Source organism: Macrotis lagotis, chromosome X, assembly GCF_037893015.1.
Source record: "Macrotis lagotis isolate mMagLag1 chromosome X, bilby.v1.9.chrom.fasta, whole genome shotgun sequence".
Classification (NCBI taxonomy): Eukaryota; Metazoa; Chordata; class Mammalia; order Peramelemorphia; family Peramelidae; genus Macrotis; species Macrotis lagotis.
Window position 1 is genome coordinate 247676794 of NC_133666.1, and position 21633 is coordinate 247698426.

A 21633-nucleotide genomic window follows, 5' to 3' on the forward strand; every position below is an offset into this window, starting at 1 on the left:
TCTGCCCCACCTCAACCTGTGGTCCCAGTAGCTTGCTTCTTGTGGTACTTCTCCCCTCCCCAGCTATAACATGTCACATGGTTCTACTAGTATAACAAAGCTTTGCTATTCCACTACTAGTGACTGATGAGAGATACCTCCAACTTCTCCTGACTATGCCTTCCACCTTTTCTTGCTTGGTCACACAGGGAAAGAAAGTCAAAGTCGCCCCCAAACTATTTTCACAAAAAAACTCAAATATTTTGAAGCCTAGATGTTTTTAGTCCAGCAATTTAAAATGTTTTTTAGTGCATCTCCAGCATGATAGTATCCAGGTCTATAAAGCTGAAGATCCAGACAAAAGGTAATAAAAATTCATCTCTTTGTTTAAAATGAGAATGTGTCTCACGACTACAGTTGCCGCCATCTGCTCCTTTCCCACTGCAGTAACCTAGGCCACCCCAGTAAATTAACTCTCCCTCTAATGTCTTAGTATGACCTGCTTATCACATTACAGAATCCTGCTCACTTGAAAGAAAAAACTCCTATTAGAACATTACGGCATTCCTGTGATTGCAAACGTTCAGATGGGTTTTTTTTTTCCTGTATGTGTCTTCAAGGAGAAATCTGTCCAAACCACATGGAATATTCAGGTTGTTCTTCATTTATATGTACCACTTGCATCCTTGATTCTGATGCCTTTTTTCAGGGCAGAGTTGAGTTCTTTAATACCTCTCCCGTGGCTTTATTTCTAATGGAGCATTTCTAGTCTAAATTAAGAGAATTATTCCCATTTACCATTCTTAGCAGAGGATAGCAGCCTCCTCTGGTCACCCATATAGGAAAACATAACACCATGTGCCACAAAAAAAAATAAGAGCAAGCAGAGTATAGAGAGGGGAAGAAGCACTGACCTTGGATTTAGGGGAATAGGACACTCAACCTTGTTCTTAGCTGAGAATCAGTTTCCTCATGTGTGAAATGAGGGGTTTAGACCAGATCATCCCTAAGACTTCTTCTAACTGGACCCATCCATAATTTTCTTTTAAGAAAATAAGAATTTCCCATATTTCATGACATGTGATTCTTCTGACCAGTTGCATCTAGCACAATGTCCACCTGACAAATAGTCAGTACTTAATTACTAATCATTTAATCGAATGGCTGAGTGATAGATAATGTAATCATCATTATTTTAATAAGAAACTAATAATAACTCACAGATGCATGGTCTCTGGTATAGTCATAATCACAGACAGCAATAAAATCTGTATCACCCAATTTAACACTTAATTATATGGATTTCTTTGTTTATTTCAAGAGCATAAATCTGATCTCCCTAAATTGTAAACCCTTGACTTTAGGAACTGATCTTAAATGCTTTAAATACTTAATATAAAATCAAATGTGTGTTATGTAATTAGTATCAAAGAGGCAAAACGTGATTCAGAAAAGGTAAATGTGGAAGGTAAGGCAGGGTAGTATTACTTCAATTCTATTTAATCCACTAAGGGCTTAAAGCAGATGCTTTGACAAATAGGGAGAATTCATTTTGAACACAGATTGTTTCATTGATTATATTTGTAATCCCAATTCTTAGCACAGTTCAGACTCATATATGTGTGTGTGTATATGTGTGTGTGTTTATATATGTTTATTAATTAGTAGTGAAAGGGTAAAGATTGTGATAGATGAAGAAAAGGCTGACTAGTAATAATTCACATTTCTAAAACCCTTTAAGACTTGTAAAGCATTTTCCATATGTAAATAATGCAAGTATTCACATGTCCATTTTACAGCTGAGAAAACTGAGGTCATACACATATGTCAGAGGTGGATATCAAAATCGTGTCTCATGAGATTCCACTATATCTCACATTACCTAGTTGAGCAGAGTAGGAAGAAACTGATATATTTGAGAGGAGTAATCCACTTCTTTGGGGGAAGAAGAATGTGACCACATATAACTGGCAGTTATTTAGGAAGAAATGGAGAGACAGGCAGTAAAACCCCTTTCTACTTAGATATACCCTTAAATTGAGTAGAGTGTGTGATTGACATTTGAAGTGAATCAAATGATGTCATTGGTCTTTGTCAAGTTGATGCAAGGTCTAGAGAATGACCAGATACATAGTGTCTGGAGATATTGAAGAATTATGTTGGAGAATGAGGAACATTATTGGAGAAACCACTTGGAGAGGTCCACATTGTTGACTTAAAGGGCAACTATGGGAAAACATCCATTCTGATGATAGGAAATGTAGCAAACTATGTAACAGAATACTTGAACCAGAAGATAGCTATGGAATAGTTAAAAGATTTTGTTTCCAGGAAAGGAGAAGTAAGCTGTTGTTTTGATGTTCCAGTTATGTCCAGTTCATGTTACCAATTGGGATTTTCTTCACAAAAATACTGGAATGGTTAGCCATTTACTTTTCCAATTTGGATTAGGAAACTGAGGCAGGCAGGGTTAAGTGACTTGCCCAGGGTCACACACTAGTGACTGAGGTGACATTTGAACTCAGGTCTCCTTAACTCTATCTGCTGCTTCACCTGGCTGTCTAGCCTATAGTATATTAAGCAGATACTTGTTCCTTCTTGCTGTGAGAAAAAAAAAGAAAACCTGGTTCCCCTAAATTTCATCTGCACCCCATAATGTAATCTCCCAGATGGCAAGGTCTTTTACTTTATCTTTGTACTCTAAGTGTTCTAAACACAGTCCTGACACATAACCAATGTTTAATCAATGCTTGCTGATTAACTAAGAAATTCTGGTCATTTGAAGCCTCTGGAGAAAAGAGTAGGAAAGAAGTTCTATAAATCCCTCTGTGTTTCCATTCTCTCATCCAAAAATTGGGACCATAGTGACTTGTGCAAAGCCTCAATTAATGGTCACACCAGAAGTTCATGTTGACTTTATTCAACTTTAATCAAATGTATTCTTCACATAGGGGTTTAGCCTTTATTCCTTCAGGCTCTCTGGTGAATTTTATAGTCATTTAAATTCTTTAGTCTTGCAGAACTATATAAAAGTTTACCAAATAGAACCTCCCGTGAACTAAACATTTTCTTTCATTTGGTGTTCATCTCATGACATGCATTCCTTATTGACCCTGTTCAAGATATTTTGCCCCATTTCAAAGTGAAAACAAATTGGGGGGCAGGACAAATGTGGTTGGCAAGACAATGATGGAATGTTTTGAAGGCGGAGTGCAAGCGTGGTATTATCTTTTCATCTTTGATGGTTGCTCATGTAAATGAAAAGCATTTTCAGAACCACAGGACTCATGGAGATGAAGCTGTTTTAGCCCTTTGTCCTTTCATTATCACTCATCTTCCCTTTGTGCTGTGTCTTCTCTTGTTTAGATCTCTAGGGACTTGATTTATAAAGCATTAGTCCTAGTGATAACTTGGATCTTATGCTAATGGCAGTACAAATGAAGCAGTGGTGTCATTAAATAGTTTAATGACTCTCTCTTGAGTGCTAGTATAATGAGAGTAGAAAAATGTTGGATCTTGGCAATTCTCTTATGCTCCTGCCAGAATCCAGAATACATATGGGAGTTCACTAAAAAGTGCTGAGCAAAATTGCCATCCGTTATTGGCAGTTCCTCAAGACTGGAAAACTTGAAATAGAGTGAATTTTCTTTTTTGAAACTATTTAGCCCCCAGTTTCTGTTTGTCGATCACAAAGAAATGAATCCAGGCTAGCTTAGGAAAAACCAGTGAGGTAAGCACAAGTAGACTGCTTATCAACAAAATCTGCTCCAGGTCACAAATAAAACAGATGTCAGACATTAGGCTTTAAGAAAGAGAATTTTCATAAATTAAATCAGTATTTGATTCTGTTGATAGTTTATAAAATATCACTGTACTCAATCATCCTCTGGCACATATACTCACATAAATACAAACTAGAATCATCAGCCTTTGTCCAGCTAGAAGTTGGGTTGGTTTTCCTATGTGCCAGGTTATCTAGAGAAAGCCCTGGCACAGTGAGGCAATCCCTGCCCAGGGTTTCAGAAGACCTTACATCTATTCACTATGTAACTGGAAAAAAGGAAAAAAGAAAAAGTCCTTGCCCTCAAGGAGCTTTCAATCAATCACAGAAACAAGTCATGGAAACATGTACACTTGTAAAACTACAAAAAGATAATGATAAACCCATCAACAAGTATTTAGCACCTATTGTGTGACAAAGTTAATATAAAGTAATTATAAAACATGGGTGGGAAAGAAACGGGAAAACAAGGAGTGAATGGGGAAGGCTACTGTAGAGGTTGGTTCTTGAGATGCTCTCTGAAGGACCATAAATTCTAAGAGATGGAAGTACATTCCACATATGAAGGACAGCCTATGTAAAACTGAGGGGAGATGGAATACTGAATGATAACTTTAAATCTGAGATTATTAGATCAAGAATGGAATAGGGTATAATTATAGGGAACAGGGTATAATTATATAGAATTTCAAAGGAAATAGCTTATTTCTTTAATGCCCATAGATCTGCCTTTCTTTCCTACTCCCTTTCTTTTACTACACCATAATAAGATCATCATGCAGTTTTTAGCTCTCCAACCCTTTTCACTCCAGCATCTTTCCAGGCCTGCTGTCCTCAAGGATAATAAAAATCTAAGATGATCCTATTCTCTTTCCCCATTTCCAACAAAATTACCATTTCATCATTTCATTGATAAGCTGAATTCTGAATTGGGAAGAAAGGACAGTGGTACTTCAATACTCGTGGCTTCCTAGCTCATCAAACCTGCATTTTGATGAGAAAAAGATATTTTAGCAATACATACTTGCTCAAGACTTGGCAAATTTTCTAGAACTCAGATGTGTCACTATGCCACCTTGCAAAAGAAAATACTTCATTACTTGTCTCTTGTTTGCCACTCAGCAACCTGCTCTTGGAATGAAACCGAGGTAGATCTTCTGTCTCCCTGTGACTCACTGACACTGTAGAAAGCAAAGCTCAGCCCACTTGCTTATTATTTGGGCCTGGATTAGTTCAGAGTAAATAGCAATTGTTTCTATTTTGGCCAGAAACCCAGAGGGCCTCCCCTCCCAGATTGTTGTTTGTTTGGGTTTTTTTTTTGACTGAAAAAGAGGCTATTCTTTGCTTCATTTCTTACCTGCCTTAATCACTGAGAAACTGAGGGTCTTGATCTCTTAGTTTAAATTTTTTTATATTTTGAATTAAAGTAAAAGTGACCATTCTTGGACTCTTTGCCTCATCTCTTTCTTACCTAGCCTGAATCATTGAATGGGCTTTGCCTCAGTCAAACTATGACCTGGGAAAGACATTAACTTTAAACCTCTAAGGTCTCCCACTGCATCCAAGGCCTCTCCAGTTGTCCTGATCCACATCTGGCCACTGGATCCAGATGACTCCAAAGGAGAAAGTAGGTTGGTGACTTTGCACAGTGCCTCCTCACTTAAATACTATTCATTTGCATGTCATAGCATCACTTCCCTTATGTTATGGTCCTCTCCTAGAGCAAAGGACAAACAACCCATTATGCCAGAAATTCTTCTCACTACAGATAAAGTGAAATTAAATTTTATTTTATTTTTATGTGACTAATTGATATTTATTATACATACCTATTTTAAGGATTCATTTTACAAAGCAACCTCATTACTTAATATTAGCCCAGTAAAATGTGAAAGTTCTGGGGAAGTTTCATGAATTAATTCTAATTACTCCTTATGGGAAAAATTCATTTCCTACTCATTGGTTTTATCACTCATCAAGAGTTCTGAAATGAATTAACTATGAGTATTGAAGTACCATGAGTATTGAATCAAAGTATTACTTCTAGATAGGAATGATTGAATTCCCAAGAGATTTGTATGAAGGCTTAATTTTCTCATTGAGTGTTTCCATTTTAAAAGAGGAGTTATTTAGCCCAAATTTTTCTTGAACTGGTAGGATTCTTAGTAATGTTTATTTAATCAGGAAGGCCCCTGTTTGGCAGTGGCCTACTGTGACTCTCCAATCTTCTGCCCTCCTTCCCTCATGCCAAAAAGAAAAAAAAAAAAATACCAAGGATCAGCAGTTTTCTAATTGGCTGCTGACAGGTTGCTTTTCCCTAAACTACATGACCTAGTCAGAGTGATCAGTAGACTTAGAAAATGATATTTGGGGAAGATCCTGAGAGCCCACGTACTACTGATTCCAAAATCAATCAATAAACATTTATTAAGTGCCTACTCTGTAGCAGTCATTGGGAGAAACAAGTATAAAGAGATAGATACTGTTCTTAGTAAGAAAGGAATGAAGGCCCATAGAAAGTCAGGAATCATAAAGGCATAACTCTGGTATTCATCCTAGTGGCAAATTGAAAGTCATTTGTAGAAAAGAAGCTTGATCAGCCCTGCTAGATAGGTAGCAATAGGCATCTTCTTCCTCTGTTCAAATCAACCCAACTCACACATTTGCCCTGACAACCTCAGTACCTGGAGAACGAAAGGGATGTTACAGTGAACTTATCCCCTCTGAGCTGGTTAGGCAGGCAACAAGCTTCTACTATATACTCGGACAACTTAAGTCTTAAAAAGGGGACGGAGGGGCAGCAAAGCAGTCCCACTCCTGAGGAGCAGGGACATACAAGATACATACAAAGCATCTGCAAGATATGTTGGAGATAATAAACAAAGAAAAAGAAGTAGCATTATGAGGAGGAGTGTGAAAGACTTCTTATAGATGTTAGAATTAGCTAGGACTTGGAGCAAGGCAGGATACCAGGGTCAGAGATGAAGAGGGAGGGAGAGAGTTCCAGACATGAGAGTCAGCCAGCGGAAGGGAGATGGAGTATCCTGTTGGAGAAACCACAAGGGGACCAGTGGCAAAACAGTAAGGTCAGAGCTCAAAGCCTACTTTGAAATCTCCAGGAGCCCCACAGTTGAATTAATTTCCTGCAGGGCAGAGCAAGAGCAGGACAAGAATAAGGTTTTATGTGTGCTGCAGAGCCAGGATGGTTTTATTTATTGTTCTCAAAGAGAAAAGCAAAGTGATTAAGGATTGCTTCTGGCCTAAAGTAAAAAGAGAAAACAATTTGCAAGAAAAGATTTGTCCTAACTTATGTTAATATCTTAGATTCCTACCCAACTCTGAGTCTTTGTAACAAATGATCTTTCTCACTAAGAAAAACTATGAAACAGTTGGTCACAGAAGAAATAAAAAGACCCTATCCATGTGGAATGGATGAGTCACAGCCTTTAGTCACGTTAGAAGCAGGATATCACAGATGAGTGTGTCATAGAACAGCTCTTAATGATTTCTGAAATTATATGAAAGAATCTGAACTGAAGAATGCATCAAAATTCTCCCCTTCTACAATTCACTTTTATATTTATCAGAAGGTACAAATGGTTTTTTTTTTTGGGGGGCGCGGTTAGTATAGAAACTCAAGTGGAATTGAAGTTTGTTTTTTATCTATACCTGATGGCAAACTTCTGACTCTAAGAGTTGGCTTTTTATTTTTATGGTGACTGCAAAGTCTAAAAACAAAGTGTGAGGTGATGGAGAAGATCCTGGATCTTGAGTGGGGGGGGGGCTTTTGTCTAGATCTCAACTCTGCTATTTATTTCTTAAGTGACCTTGGGCAAGTCTAGCTGACTGTTAAGATCTATTCTAGGCCTATGCTTTTCATCCTAGCTTTAACTTACATATAAATTAGTTATCTGGCTTCCCATCTTAGGTTGTTGTTATTTAGTTATTTCAGTCACACCTGACTCCTCAAGACCCCAACTTGGGAAAGATACTAGAGTGTTTTGTGGTTTCCTTATCCAGCTCATTTTATAGATGAAAAAACTGAGGCAGACAAAGTTTAGTGACTTGCCTAGGGTCACACATCTAGTAAGCATAATGAGGCTAGATTTGAACTTTCAAATACAAGTCTTCCTGATTTATGGTGCCACTTAGCTGCCCCCATCTTTGGTACAAATGTTTTTCTAATCAAGATATTTGTTAACAAATAAATTTTAGCAGCAACACAGTGAGAAACTCTATATATCATCACGCATAGAGAATCACTGTATTAACAGAGTGGTGAGAAGACTGAATTTGGAGTCCAAAAGACTTGGATTCAAATTGTGTCTCTTCATACATTTTAGTTATGTAACCATGAGCAAGCCACTTAGCTTCTCAGTGCTCCAGATAACTTGTTACAGCTTTAAATTGCATACAATTATTTACCTCTATTGGTAGAAGCCGTTAATTCAGTGATCAAATCACAGGTCTTAACCAAAAAAACCCAATCTGATCATGGAAATGATAGTAATAATAAATAACATTTATATCTTGCTTATTATGTCTCAGATACTCTTTTAAGCACTTAATAAATATCTCAATTGAGCCTCGCTACCCTGCAGGGTTTTTATTATGATTTTATTAATTCCATTTTGTAGATGATGAAGCTGAGGATAAATGGCTTCAGATGAGACAAGCATCTGAGGCTGAATCTGAATTTCAGTCTTCAAAACCCTAGGCTCAGTACTTTCTTCAATAGTGTCCCTGATATTTCTTATTTTTATCTCTCATGAACATAGGATGGCAAAAAAGAGCAAGTGAGATCCATAAACACAGAAGAACTATATCTGTGATTACTAGTATTAATGTAGTTGTTCCCACTGGTCTTTGTTGTAAATGATCATCAACATTTGTTATCCCTAAAGGAATTGATAATGAATAATAAAGTAGTTTTAAAGGTGATGGGGAATGCATTGATTTCCAGTGATTGTTTAAAAGCATTTGTTTTGACATTGGAGTTATTTCTGTATGTGTACCCCGACACCACTTCCTCCCACCAATGTGATATTCTCAACTGACACTTACTATCTCCATGATCTTGGCCAAGTTACAATTTTAAGAAATCAAAATTTTTATTTTTTTTTTAATGATAATCTCTGTCCGCAATTTAGCATACTTATGTGGAAAACTACAGAATGTTACTCTTCTTGAACTGAATATTTTTCTTTTTTTTTCTTTTTTGTTATGAGGAATGGGTAGCAAATGGATAGAGCACCAGGTCTGGAGCCAGGAAGTTTCATCTCAAATCTGGCCTCATATACTACTTACTGTCTTTAAGACCTGGGCAAGGCATTTAACTTCATTTGCCTCAGTTCCTCCATCTGTAAACTGAGCCAAAGAAGGAAATGACAAACCACTCCAGCATCTTTTCCAAGAAAATCTCAAATGGAGTCATGAAAAGTTGGAAACAACTGTAACAATTGAACAATAAGATGAGGGAGAGGAAAGTAGAGGGATGCATTGAGAAATGCATGTTACAGAAGAGAAATATATATCAATAACTTTAAAAAATCTCCTCTAGTCAGATTTGTGAAAGTACCTCCTTTCTTTCTCCTCTAATTTTTTTATAAGACTTTATATTAAGGTATTTATCTATTTGGATATCTATTTGATATCTATTTAGAACTTTGTCTTAACTACTATTTTCTATCAAACTACATTTTCCCATTAATTATTATCAAATAGGAGCACACATTTATATTATTGGATTTCTCAGCTATTAAACTGCTGTATTAGATTACTTCTGATCCTTACTTTTCTATTCTATTCCACTGTTATACCTTTCTATTTTTTAACTAGTACCAAAATATTTTGATAACTTGTTTTATAATATAATATAGTTTAAACAGTTCATTACACCAAGTAATTAAGTAATTGATAAAAGTGTTGATTTCAGTGAATAATTTACATATCATTGTAAGACAGATTTATTTTAAAAATTTGTTTCAGTTTTCATTAGTCTATACTTCTCTATCTCTATGTTTATGTTGCCATAAAAAAGAGTTAAATAAAATGTTTTCCTCAGGTATTGAGAATAATTTTTGAGGCATAAGAATTAATTATATATTAAAAATTTGATAGAATTATCTACATCAAGGCTCTCCTTCCCTTTGGTAGCTCATTTGTAGTTTATTTAATGTTTCTTTCCAAGATTTAGTGGTTTTAAGATCTCTACTTTTTGACTAATTTTGCTATTTTTATAATTTTGCAGATAGCCATCAATTTCCTTTCAATTTTCCAGTTTACTAACAAATAACTGGTGGTAATAGTTTCTAGTAATTATTTTTATTTGCACTCCATTATTTATTTACCATGTTTTGTTTGATTATTTGATTTTTTCTTTTTAAAAAATCAAGTTAGTCAAATTTTTAAAATTAATTTGTTACTCTTAAGTTTGAAGCTTTTGTTTATCATTTATATAATCTTTTGTTTTCATTTTATCTATTCCCTAACTTTTGTTTTCTTTTGCCTTAATTTTAGACTTATTAATTAATCTTCTCTTCCTAATAATTAGTGCATATTTTCAGAAATATAGTTTATTCTCTGAGCATTGCTTTAGCTAAGTCCCAGAAATGCTCACATGTTTTTTTTTCCTTTTGGAATGTTTGTAGGGTAATTCCTCAGTATTTTCTTTTGGAGGAATGACTTATATTACTCCTTTTTATTAAATGTTCATATTTTTGAAGTTGACTCAGTTTTGTAGGTTATTTTGTTCTGGGTTACATTTGGACCACCTTAGCTCTTTTAGAATATGATATATCACTCTTTTCTCAAATTTCACAACAATACCTGGTCATAATGGGCTATTCAAATTTTACTTCCCTCTATTGCTATTTAGAGATGTAACTGCTACATGCCTTGGAGTTCCAAGCTTGAGACTTTTCTCAGATGGTGAGCTATCTGATTCTACCCATCATACTTTCCTATCTGATTGGACAGTTTTCTTATATTTTTTTAAAGTATAGAATTCAGGCTTTTTAATGGTGATATATAATGTTTAAATTATTTCTGACCATCCTGTCTTCAAAGTTGGTCATTTTACATTATATTAGAAATAGGTTTTTATTGTTTGTGTGTTTGTTCTTGAGACAATGATTTCCCTGTCTAGTCTGGGCTGGAAGTGTTTGATTATTTGGGAACCTTGACCTGCACCATTTCTGTCTTAGGCTGATTCTTCCCTTGTTAGGCAGCTGGGTGTATCCCATTCCTGGGGGCTTACCATATTGGTGCTAGACTTAAGGCAAGCATCTGATCAGTTTTAGCCTTCTTGTGGTTCAAAACTCTTGACAAGTTATTCATCAACCTCAGCCTCCCCAGTAAAAGGGATGACTGATATGCATGTTTTAAAAATTGTATCTTATGTATCTTTTACCAAATTTTTTCCACTTCTATATTTTTGAATTACAAATCTATCATCTTTTTTCAAATTCTCTCTGATTTTAAAAGATTCTCTGTTATATGCTCCAAGTTTTCTATTTTATTGTTTTATTTCCTCTCTAATAATTAGCTCTGATTTCTAACATAATTTCCATTCCAATATCCACATTAAAATTTTTTTCTTTTTCTTTTGTCCTTTACAAAGTGCCTTAGAATTATCTACTTAGTAGATGGGCTTATATACCTAGCCTTTCTCTCTTGACTCCTTTGTCTTTTCACCATTTTTCCTTAGTAGATAGACTTTCCTCATCATTATTTGACATCTCCTCTTTCCACTGATATGTTACATATACTTTTGCCCTAGACCCCTGGGACTAGGTGGCATCAACTATTTCCATTTAGGAGATATGGAGACATAGTTGGGTCCATGTGCAAATTTCTTATGGGAGAGATTTAGATTTAGAGTTGTACCCCCTACCCTCACTTTCCATAGTTTTCCTCTCTTTCTCTTGTGTGGCTATATGTTTTCTGCCACTACTGAAAAGTTTAAAAGTGTATTTTAGGGGTGGCTGGGTGGCACAGTGATATAGCACCAGTCCTGGAGTCAGGAGTTCAAATCCCACCTCAGAAACTTAATAATTTCCTAGCTGTGTGGCCTTGGGCAAGCCACTTAAACCCTATGCCTTGCCAAAAAAAAAAATCTGAAAAAAAAGTATATTCTGTCTGGACATAAAGTGCATTTATATGGACATTCTTCTGTCTGTCCATTTTACTGAAAAAACTTTAGGGAAGTTTTTTTTTAAACTGTTCAGGAGCCAAAGGAATACAACAATATTGTATCACTAACTTAAAACACTAAAGTTTATTTATATCAACAAAATCTGAATCACTTTATGATGAGAGATTTTTAAAACTATGCTAGATTCCCCATGATTGAGATGTTCTATAAGAAGTGATAGACTGGGATACTTCCTTTGCTGTGGTTCTGTGATTCTATGAGTGTCTCAAGGTACTGTAGAATTTGAAATATGCTACATTCTTTGTCTCTGGCCTCTTTTCATTTCTGTGTCAATGTACATTTTCAAAAAACTTTCCTGGAAAGATTTTGGGGGGAAATGGAATTTTTTAAAAAGAATGAAGTTAAAGCAGTGCTTGAAATCTCTCTTTTCTTTTGAATAACTTGTTTTATTTTAAATAACTTTAGATACACAAGATTCACCGTGATTCAGGAGATAAGTCTCAGACAGGTGAGAACATTGTAACAAATTTTTATACCTTAGTAAACCATAAATGGTAACCTAGTGGATATAAACTACATTCAGCCTTTATAGTGTCTAATCTAAGCAGTCATACTCAAAGCTTAGACTTTTGAACTTCATGTGACAATTTAGCAATTGTATTCCATAAAGACAGTGAAGTCCACCATTTGCCCTTTTTGGTCAATGACTTTGTGCAGACTACAGCAAGCCTTAGAGCACTAGAGAGTTTACCTTAATGAGATCCATAATTACTCAAAAGTCTAACAATCCAAGCAGAGAAAATAAAGTGATGAAAAATGTAATTTTGCCTATATATAATATGAAATATAAAAAGATAACCAAATGAGTTAGTTCTTCAGCATACATATCTTAAATGGACATTAAGATGGGCAATGAGGTAGATCTGTAAATGAAAAAAAGGAAGAGAACATTTAGGAAGTTGTATAGCATTTTTGCTACTCAATTTTCTCCCTAAAATACAGATCCAAATTTTAATTTCAACATATTTCTGGTGATGTCATTTGAGAGCCTTTGAAGAATCAAAACTGCAGCTAACCCAGTGGGTAATGTGGTGTGTATGAAAATAATAATTAGCATTTTGCCAATGATAATCACTATCAAGAAATAAAATAGACTCTATCCTGGAAGTATATAAGCAGAAAAGGAAATGGAAATGTAATGAAAGTCAGAAGTAACAAGAGCAAAATCTGAATGTTACTTTGATACTTCAGAGTGTTAAAAGACCTAGAAGAATGCCTTCATTGAATTGAATAGATCCTTTATGGAGGTGTTATGGGTGGACATTTAAAGAGAATTACAGGATGAGAAGGATAAGTTGACATTTGCCCTGTTGAATGTAGTACCTTTACCAATGCGATAATAGATTTATGAAAGTTTTAAAGTATATATTTGGACAGGTGCCATAGGCAAATAATAAGCTGTACTCTGAATTGAGTAAAAGGAAAAGAATAAGATTGAATTTGGGAAATTAATAAATTGCTTTCAATGATTTCAGACATTTGTCTCCCATAAAAACTTTTCACTTTAACACTATTTTTCTTTTGGCAATGTTATCTGACTGTTAGTCATGGGACACTGCAGTGTCTAAACAATTAAAATTGCACATGACCCAAAAGGAAATCTAAATAAGCATGGTGGGTATAGATCTATAGCAGAACGCTACCTATGATGAGATAATTAAGATCACATATAAACAGAAGAGGAGTTAGGTAGTAGGTAGAAAGACCTAGCTAGCTGTTTTACAATCCTTACAACTAGAATTTTTTCTTAAAACAAAAAAAAAAACCCTTCTAATATGCTAAGTAAATGCCCCTTTGGAGGATTATAGAAGGATATGAAAAAAGAATAATATGGGAAATGATGTGAATGGGTGGCAATGCAGACCAGTGAAGAGTACACCCTCAACTGACAATCAAATATCCAGATGTGAAAGCAACTACATTGGCTCTAAGAATTTTAAAAGCATTTCTTAATCACAAACATTCCTTTACAATGGAATTTTTTTTCAAAGATATAATATCCTAATCATGCCAAATATTTCTCCTACTAAGCTCCATTCAGAGAGTATGAAGAAATAATTGTATCCATATACAAATAACATTACTGAGAATATCTTATGTCTTTTTTACAATTTTAAGAGTACACACTTTATTGTTTCTTAAAATTATTTTATAGTATAGTATTTTATAGTAAAGGAAGCAAAATTTTAAGTATTCAGAGGATTATTTGTGAAATTTCACTTGTAAAATACATTGAAAACTAATCACTCTTCTTTTAAAATTTGTTTTCATAGAGTCTCACTCATTTAGATACAAGAACAGAAGGAAAGAATCTATTGATGTTAAATCAATAACATCTCGAAGTAGTGATGGTAAGAAAACTTCCTAATTCATATTTTTATTGCTATTTTGACTGCAGAAAATAAGAGAGGGAAGATATCATGGAAAGACAACTGATAAACATATAAAATAGCGCTAAAATAATACAAAGGAAATAGGAAACTGATTTTCAGGAAACTTATAAATTGTAAATCTGTTTTGAGGATTTTTTTAAAAAAATAATTTATAGGGGCTGCTAGGTGGCACAGTGGATAGAGCACCGGCCCTGGAGTCAGAAGTACCTGAGTTCAAACCTGGCCTCAGACACTTAATAATTACCTAGCTGTGTGGCCTTGAGCAAGCCACTCAAAGCCACTTAACCCCATTGCCTTGCAAAACAAAAAACTAAAAAATAATTTATAAGATTTCACCATATTTTTCTTCTAATTTTGCAAGTGATGAGGATATAGTGTTGTCTTGAATTCAGGAGAGTCTTAGATTCAAATTCTTCCTCTTCCATTTAACCCTGAGCATTTTACTTAACCTATGAATACTTCCTGTTGTTTTTCAGTTGCTTTTGAATTGGGTCTAATTCTTTATAGCTCCATTTGGGGTTTTCCTGGAAAAGATACTGGAGTGGTTTGTCATTTCCTTCTCCAGTTCATTTGACAGATGAGGAAACTGGGACAAACAAGGTTAAGTGACTTGCCCAGGGTCACACAGCTATTAAGTGTTTAAGACTGGATTTGAACTCATAAAGATGAGTCTGCCTGACTTCAGATCCAGCACTCTATCTACTGTGCCACCTATCTGCTAAATCTGCTCAATCCTAAAACAATTCTACTAGGCCATAGTACAGCTTATGTGGAGATGAAATCACCAGTCCTTTGTGAATTCATCTCATCAAAACAATTCCAAAGGCAATTTAATTCATGCTTAAATCATATTGATTCCTATATATGTTTTTTATTTATGTTTTGTGTATGTGTGTAAACTTTGATTCAAAGGGATAATCATGAAAGACACTCTCAATATAATATATTCCTTATAATGTTATTTTTTATCTTAATTCAGGTAGACTTTTTAAACTTTTTCTATCTCCACTTGCCTTTCCCCCCCCAACATCCATCTTTCTTTCTATTTCATTATTTATATATTTTACACATGTATCATACTGTAAAATCAAACACTTGACTAGAAATTTATCTCCCTGTGTTTAAGCGCTAATTGATTCTTTTCACCACACTAACAAGCCCTTGAAGTACTTGAAACTGATAGAAAATGGACATTTCAAGAATGTATTTCTCCTTTAGGTCAAACTACATTTTATTAGAAATTTCAGTAATTTAGATTATGACTTTGCATGTTTATATCTCTAGTAAATGCAATAGTTGAGATGTCCGGGAATATTAGTAACTGGCCCAAGTTCACATAGCACATCCAATATTGAAGAAACTGAGAATAGGTTCATGTCTACTAATAGATAGTCTAGTATTCTGTCTTAGCCTTCATTCTTGTAGAGTACCTTTGAACTGGCAAGAGAGAAGAGATCCATTTAGGAACATTCCCTAGGCTGAAATTTGAATGGGTTTTTGGCAAGTGCAGTGGAGTTTTAGCAATGCCACAGTAGGCATTCAGGAAGTTTTTATCATCTTATCTTCTTTGGAAAGAGGACCCATTAGTGGTTTTATTATGTCAGAAGTCCTTGTACCAATTCATCTATTCTGCATAAATCTAGTCTTCTCTGACTGGATTTGTGCAAATGGTAACAGGATTCTGACCATTCTAGAATAATCAATGAGTGAATCCAAGAGTAATGTGGTGGTCCTACAGAAGACGGATCTGGGCTTTGAGCTGTTCTCACAGAGAGCTTATTAGAAATAGTTTCTGCATGAAGTTTTCAGCTCACCTCTGTCACCAGAATTTAATCCTTCTATCCCTTAGAGAGTGTGTCCTTCAGAATGCATTTGTTCTAAGGGGCACATATCTTGTTTTTGCAGCACCAAGTCTGCAGAATCGTCGTTATCCATCCATGGCAAGGATCCACTCCATGACCATTGAAGCTCCGATTACAAAGGTAAAAAGCATGGCTGTCCTTGACCTTTAATGTGTGTGTGTGTGTGTGTGTGTGTGTGTAGTGTAGGTATAAATATAAATATAAACATATACAAGTGTTCGTATATATGTGTGTATATGTGAGTATATATGATACCCAAGGTAGGAAACACTAGGAATTAGCAAATAGAGAACGATTCTTGGAGTTAGAAAGACCTCCTAAAGCCCCCCCTTTGATAAATACTAGCTGTGTGGCCTTGGACAAGTCACTTAATTCCTCATTAACTCTGGAAAATTTTTTAAGTCCCCAGGAAGTTCACATTTGAATAAGGAAGACAACAGGCACAATTTGGTAGATATAGTATATACATGGAATATTCTGGAGGTAATCTCAGCAGTATAGAACTAAAAGAAGGGGGGGGAGCAAAGACTTTTTGCAGAAAGTGGGATGTGAGTTGAATCTTGACAGAAGCCAGGTGGTAGATATAAGAATAGGAGGTATTCCACTCAAAAGGGACAGCTAGTGAAGATGCCTGGAGGTAGGAGAAAGTCTCATATACAGGTAGCTCTTGTTTTATGTAAATCATTATTTAGTGGCAGGACACCACAAGCCTGGGCCTGGCTCTGGCTCCTGGAGAGGCTGATAGAAATAGCAGTGCTTCCACTCTACGGAGACTTGGAGGTGGCCCAGGCACTGAAGCTACTGGACTTTAGGACCGCAGACTACAGAACCCTGCAGAGGGCAGAACCACACAGAGCCCAGGGGAGAGGGAGGGTAGATCTGTGTAATACTAAATGATAGTTGGCTCTATAAAGAACATCAAGGACACCAGTATCATTGGAATAGAGAGTATTTAAAGAGAAATAAAATATAAGAAGACTGGAAAGTAGGAAAAGACCTTGGAGAAGACGTTAAAAGTCAAAGAGAGGATTTTCTAGTTGATCCTAAAGGTAATAAAAATTGATAGGAGTTTGAGGAGAGGACTGATGTGGTCAGAAATATACTTTTGGAAGATCACTTTGGCAGCTAAGTAGAGAAGGTTTAGAGTGGGAAGAATGGAAATAGAGGAATTTCCTGGAAAGAGGTGATGAAGGTCTGTACAACAGCAGGGTCATTTCAGAGGAGAGAAAGGAAAGTAGGTGAGAGATGTTGTGAAGGTAGAAATCATAGAACTGGACAAGAGATTGGATCTGTGGGTAAGCATGAACAAGCTGTTGAAGATGATACCTAGGTTCAGCCTGGGAGGCTGAGAGGATGGTGATTTCCTGAAAGAGAAGTTCACAAGTGGAGAGAGGGTTTAGGGGGGAAAGATAATGAATTCAGTTTTGGACAAGTTGAGTTTAAGTTATATACAGAACATCAGTTTGAGATATTCATTTAATAGGTAGAGATGCTGAAGGTCATGAGAGAGGGTAGGGCGGAATAAATGGAGTTGGGAATCAGCATAAAAACGATCATTGAAAATATGAGAATTGATAAATTCAGTAAGTAGGATAGTATATAATATGATAATATGTTTTGCATGATTGATCCTTACCATGTCCGGGAGGAGGTGAAGGAGGGTGAGAGAAAATTTAGAATTCAAAATTTTTGGAAAATGAAAGTTAAAATTGTCTTTATGTGTAACAGGAGATTTTTTAAATTATTTTTTAAATGTAAGATACTATCTATTAAAAACTCAATGATCTTAGAAAAACTTGGAAAGACTTGCATGAAATAATGGAGAGTGAAATGAGCAGAACCAAGAGAACATTGTGAATAATTACATTAATATTGCTTAAAGAATGACTTTGAGTGACTAAGTCATTTTGACTATTATAAATAAATACACAAATTAACTATAAAGAGCATATGAAGATAGATGCTATCTGTATCCAAAGGAAGAACTTATAAAAGGAAGTGTATTTAGAATCATCTTATTTATAAGTGTGCACGAGTGTTAATTTTAGTCATTCCCCTCTAGGGAAGAAAAAAAAAAGAAATATTCCTGATAACGTCATCATATATTTAAAGGGAATAGGAAGCTGTATATAATAGAATTGCCATTTCATGTGCAATCTTCCTTTTTATTGTGCTGTTAGGAAAATGCTTGCTTTATTCCATAAATTTAAAAGAAATAAAAATATTTTTAAAGTAAGCTAGTATAGAAGGAGATGAGAATAAGGACAAGGACAGAATCTTGAGTAACACCCACGATTGGGGGGAATTAATTTGATGAAGATTTAGAAAAAGAGACTGAAGAGTTGTCAGACAGGTGAGAGAACAATCAAAAAGATAGTAGCATTATAAAACGCATAGAGAGAAAAGAGTAACAAGAAGGCGGTGATTGTGTCAAAAGGTGGAAAAGAGGTCAAAAAGAGTGGATTGAGAAAAAGCTCTTAGCTTTGGCAATTAAGAGATCATCAGTAACAGAAGAGAGAAGTTTCAATTTGATAATGATGTCAGAAGCCATATTTGAGAGTTAAAAAGCAATTTAGAGGAAAAGAACTGGAGGCATCAACTATTGATGATTCTCTCAAGGAGTTTAGGCTAAAAAGAGAGGAGAGATTTAGATTATAGTTAATGGGGATGGATGAATTATGTGAGAGTTTTTTTTAAATGAATGGCAAGACATATTCATGTTAGTCCACAGCAGGGAAGCAGTCATAGACATAGAATAAAGATCAGTGAGAGTGAGGATGATAGAGGGCACAATCTGCTGAAGAATATGGGATGAATTGGAATCAAAGATGTATATAAAGGAGTGAGCCTTGGCAAAGAGTTAGGCTACTTCCTTATGTGAGATGAGAGTAGAAGAGGAGATGAGGAGGGAAGACATCTGATTAATGTAAGAGGAGAAGGGGAGAAGAAGACTTGGAGCATGACCTCATTATTTTTAGTGAAGTATGAGACAACAATCTTAGCTGAGAGGATGGGAAGTTTAAGGAAGAATGAAATTGTTTGAAATAGCTACTGTGGTCAATGATACAGTAAATCAATTAGGAAAGTATAGAATGACTGCTTTTCTGCAATGAGGGCCTACTTAAGATTATATAACAGAAGTTTGTAGTGAATTCAGTTTGGCACAATTTTGTGATTTTTCTTGCACTCTGATCAGCAGCATGTGAATAGGATAGAAAGCATTAGGTGGTGGGAGTCTTCCAAGGTCTGAAGGTGAAAAGAGATAACAAATGAAAATTGGATAAGGGGGCAAAGGACTCAAGGATAGAGGGAGTGTGGAGATAGTATAGGGGTAAACTGATTCACCAAGGAGTCTAGATGGAGAAGAGAAGAGAGTACAGCTAGTGAAGAAGTGATGACCTGGGAAATAATTGAAAGGTAAGCGATTAGAGGTCATGATGAAGATGAAGTACAGGATTAGAGGTTGTAAAGGCAAAGGTATACCAATAAAAGATTAGGATCACATAAAAATTTCTGATTTCATGGAAATGGAATGAGAGCAGATCAAGGTTATTACTACCTCTACTGGGTAGCTGACATAAAGTAAAGAAATGGACTTGGGAGGTGAATAGATTGAGGAACTAGGAAGTTGAGAGTTTATGGAAGCCCCATAGTAAGAGGGAAGAAGTTGTAGTAGAGGGATCCAGATACTGAGCCCTATACTACTGAAGTTATCCTAGGAGTCAGTAGATAGCTAACAGAATCTTGATTGGGCACTAGATATGGATTGAATGAACTTCAAAGGAAGAAAAAGTACTAAGTGCTGCTGGCAGAGGGAATCTGGAAGAGACTATGGGGAGAAGGGAATCTTGACTCTTCTATTATGACCAGTGAGTTTAGGGATATGAGTGCAAATGCAACTAGTACCTAAAAGGGAGGTCAAAAATCAAGTTGGTCATCAGGATGGAGCCTGGGTTCAGTAAGTGACAGAAGATGGACGGCATGAAACAAGGAAAAGATTTAAGATAAAAGTAAGTTTGTTAACCATTAGAGAGACTTCAGTGGAAAGTATGGGTAGCTCAGGTGTGATACACTAAGGAGCAGGGTTAGAATTGAGAAGAATGGGTATAAGGGAGCAGATTTAGAATGAGTTTATACAGTGACAACCAGGGTTCAGAATCTCTGGAATGAGAAAAAATATAATCAAGTAGCAATACATTAACCACTGAGGAATGAATTCAGGCAGAAAGATGATTTCTTTTAAACCCAGGATTATGGGTTTAATAATTAATAGTTTCGGGGAAATATATACTTTTTCCAAGATCTAGATACCTACATAATTAACTCATATCCTCTTTCTCTCATTCTCTGTCTCTGTCTCTCTGCCTCTCTTTTTCTGTCTCTCTGTATTTTTCTCTCTGCTTCTGTCTCTCTTTGTGTCTCTCTCCTCTCTCATTCATTCTCTGTCTCTGTCTCTTTGTGTCTATCTCTCTGTCTGTCTCTGTCTGTCTCCCTCCCCACCCACCATCTCCTTCTCTATCCAGGTCATTAATATAATCAATGCTGCCCAGGAGAACAGCCCAGTAACTGTAGCAGAAGCCTTGGACAGAGTTTTGGAAATTTTACGAACTACAGAACTCTACTCTCCTCAGCTGGGCACTAAAGACGAAGACCCCCACACTAGTGATCTAGTTGGAGGACTGATGACTGTGAGTAATAATGGAATTATTACTGTGAGGAATAATGGACTGTCATGAGACAGGTTGAGTTAGTTTTACCCTACTGATGAAGACTCATCACCTAGTCTGAGTGGAACTGTAGTTCCACACATTGGATGTTTCTGCTTGGATAAGGAATCAAATGGGTGCAGCTATCAGCTGTGGAATTTTATCTGAATGTTACTAAGTCAAAACCCCCTAAGCCTGATGATACCACAGCACCGTGATGCCTTGGTGATTTGGGAAAGACCTACATCTAAAAGGCCAATGTCTTCCATTATATCCAGACCAACAACAATTATCCTGTTCCTACAATATCAGACCATTGGCCTCAGATGGTTCTGGAAGAGAGAATGAGAAAGGGTGTCTTTGTACAACATCTGCTCACTTTAATCCAAATTATGTGCATTCCATGATATAATTTATTTGATGTCTTGTTCTTCTTTGAGAATGAAGGACAACAACCACAATAACTTTTTGGAGGGGAAAAAAAACTTCACCAAGGCAAATTTCATTAAAAAAATGGTACTTGCTGGTGCAATTTGCAGACTTTGGAACCCTGTAAATATCTCAGTAATTGTTACCATTATTGAAGGCAGCTAGTGCCATAATAAACAGAGAGGAGTCAGGAGGATCTGAATTCAAATCTGGTTTCAGATGCTCACTAGTTGTGTGACCCTGGGCATTTGAAAATAAGAAAATAAGG

At 35.8% G+C, this 21633-nt stretch overlaps 1 protein-coding gene across 2 annotated transcripts in view; it reads left to right on the top strand.

Annotated features, from left to right (window-relative positions):
* The window catches only part of PDE8B (phosphodiesterase 8B), a 312928-nt gene that overhangs the window by 257725 nt on the left and 33570 nt on the right, over positions 1 to 21633 (top strand). For both annotated transcript variants that reach the window (XM_074202145.1, XM_074202146.1), the window contains 4 exons: positions 12381 to 12423; positions 14249 to 14326; positions 16274 to 16350; positions 20754 to 20918. In XM_074202145.1, coding sequence (XP_074058246.1) covers positions 12381 to 12423; positions 14249 to 14326; positions 16274 to 16350; positions 20754 to 20918 — 363 coding nt within the window. The remainder of the gene's footprint in view (positions 1 to 12380; positions 12424 to 14248; positions 14327 to 16273; positions 16351 to 20753; positions 20919 to 21633) is intronic.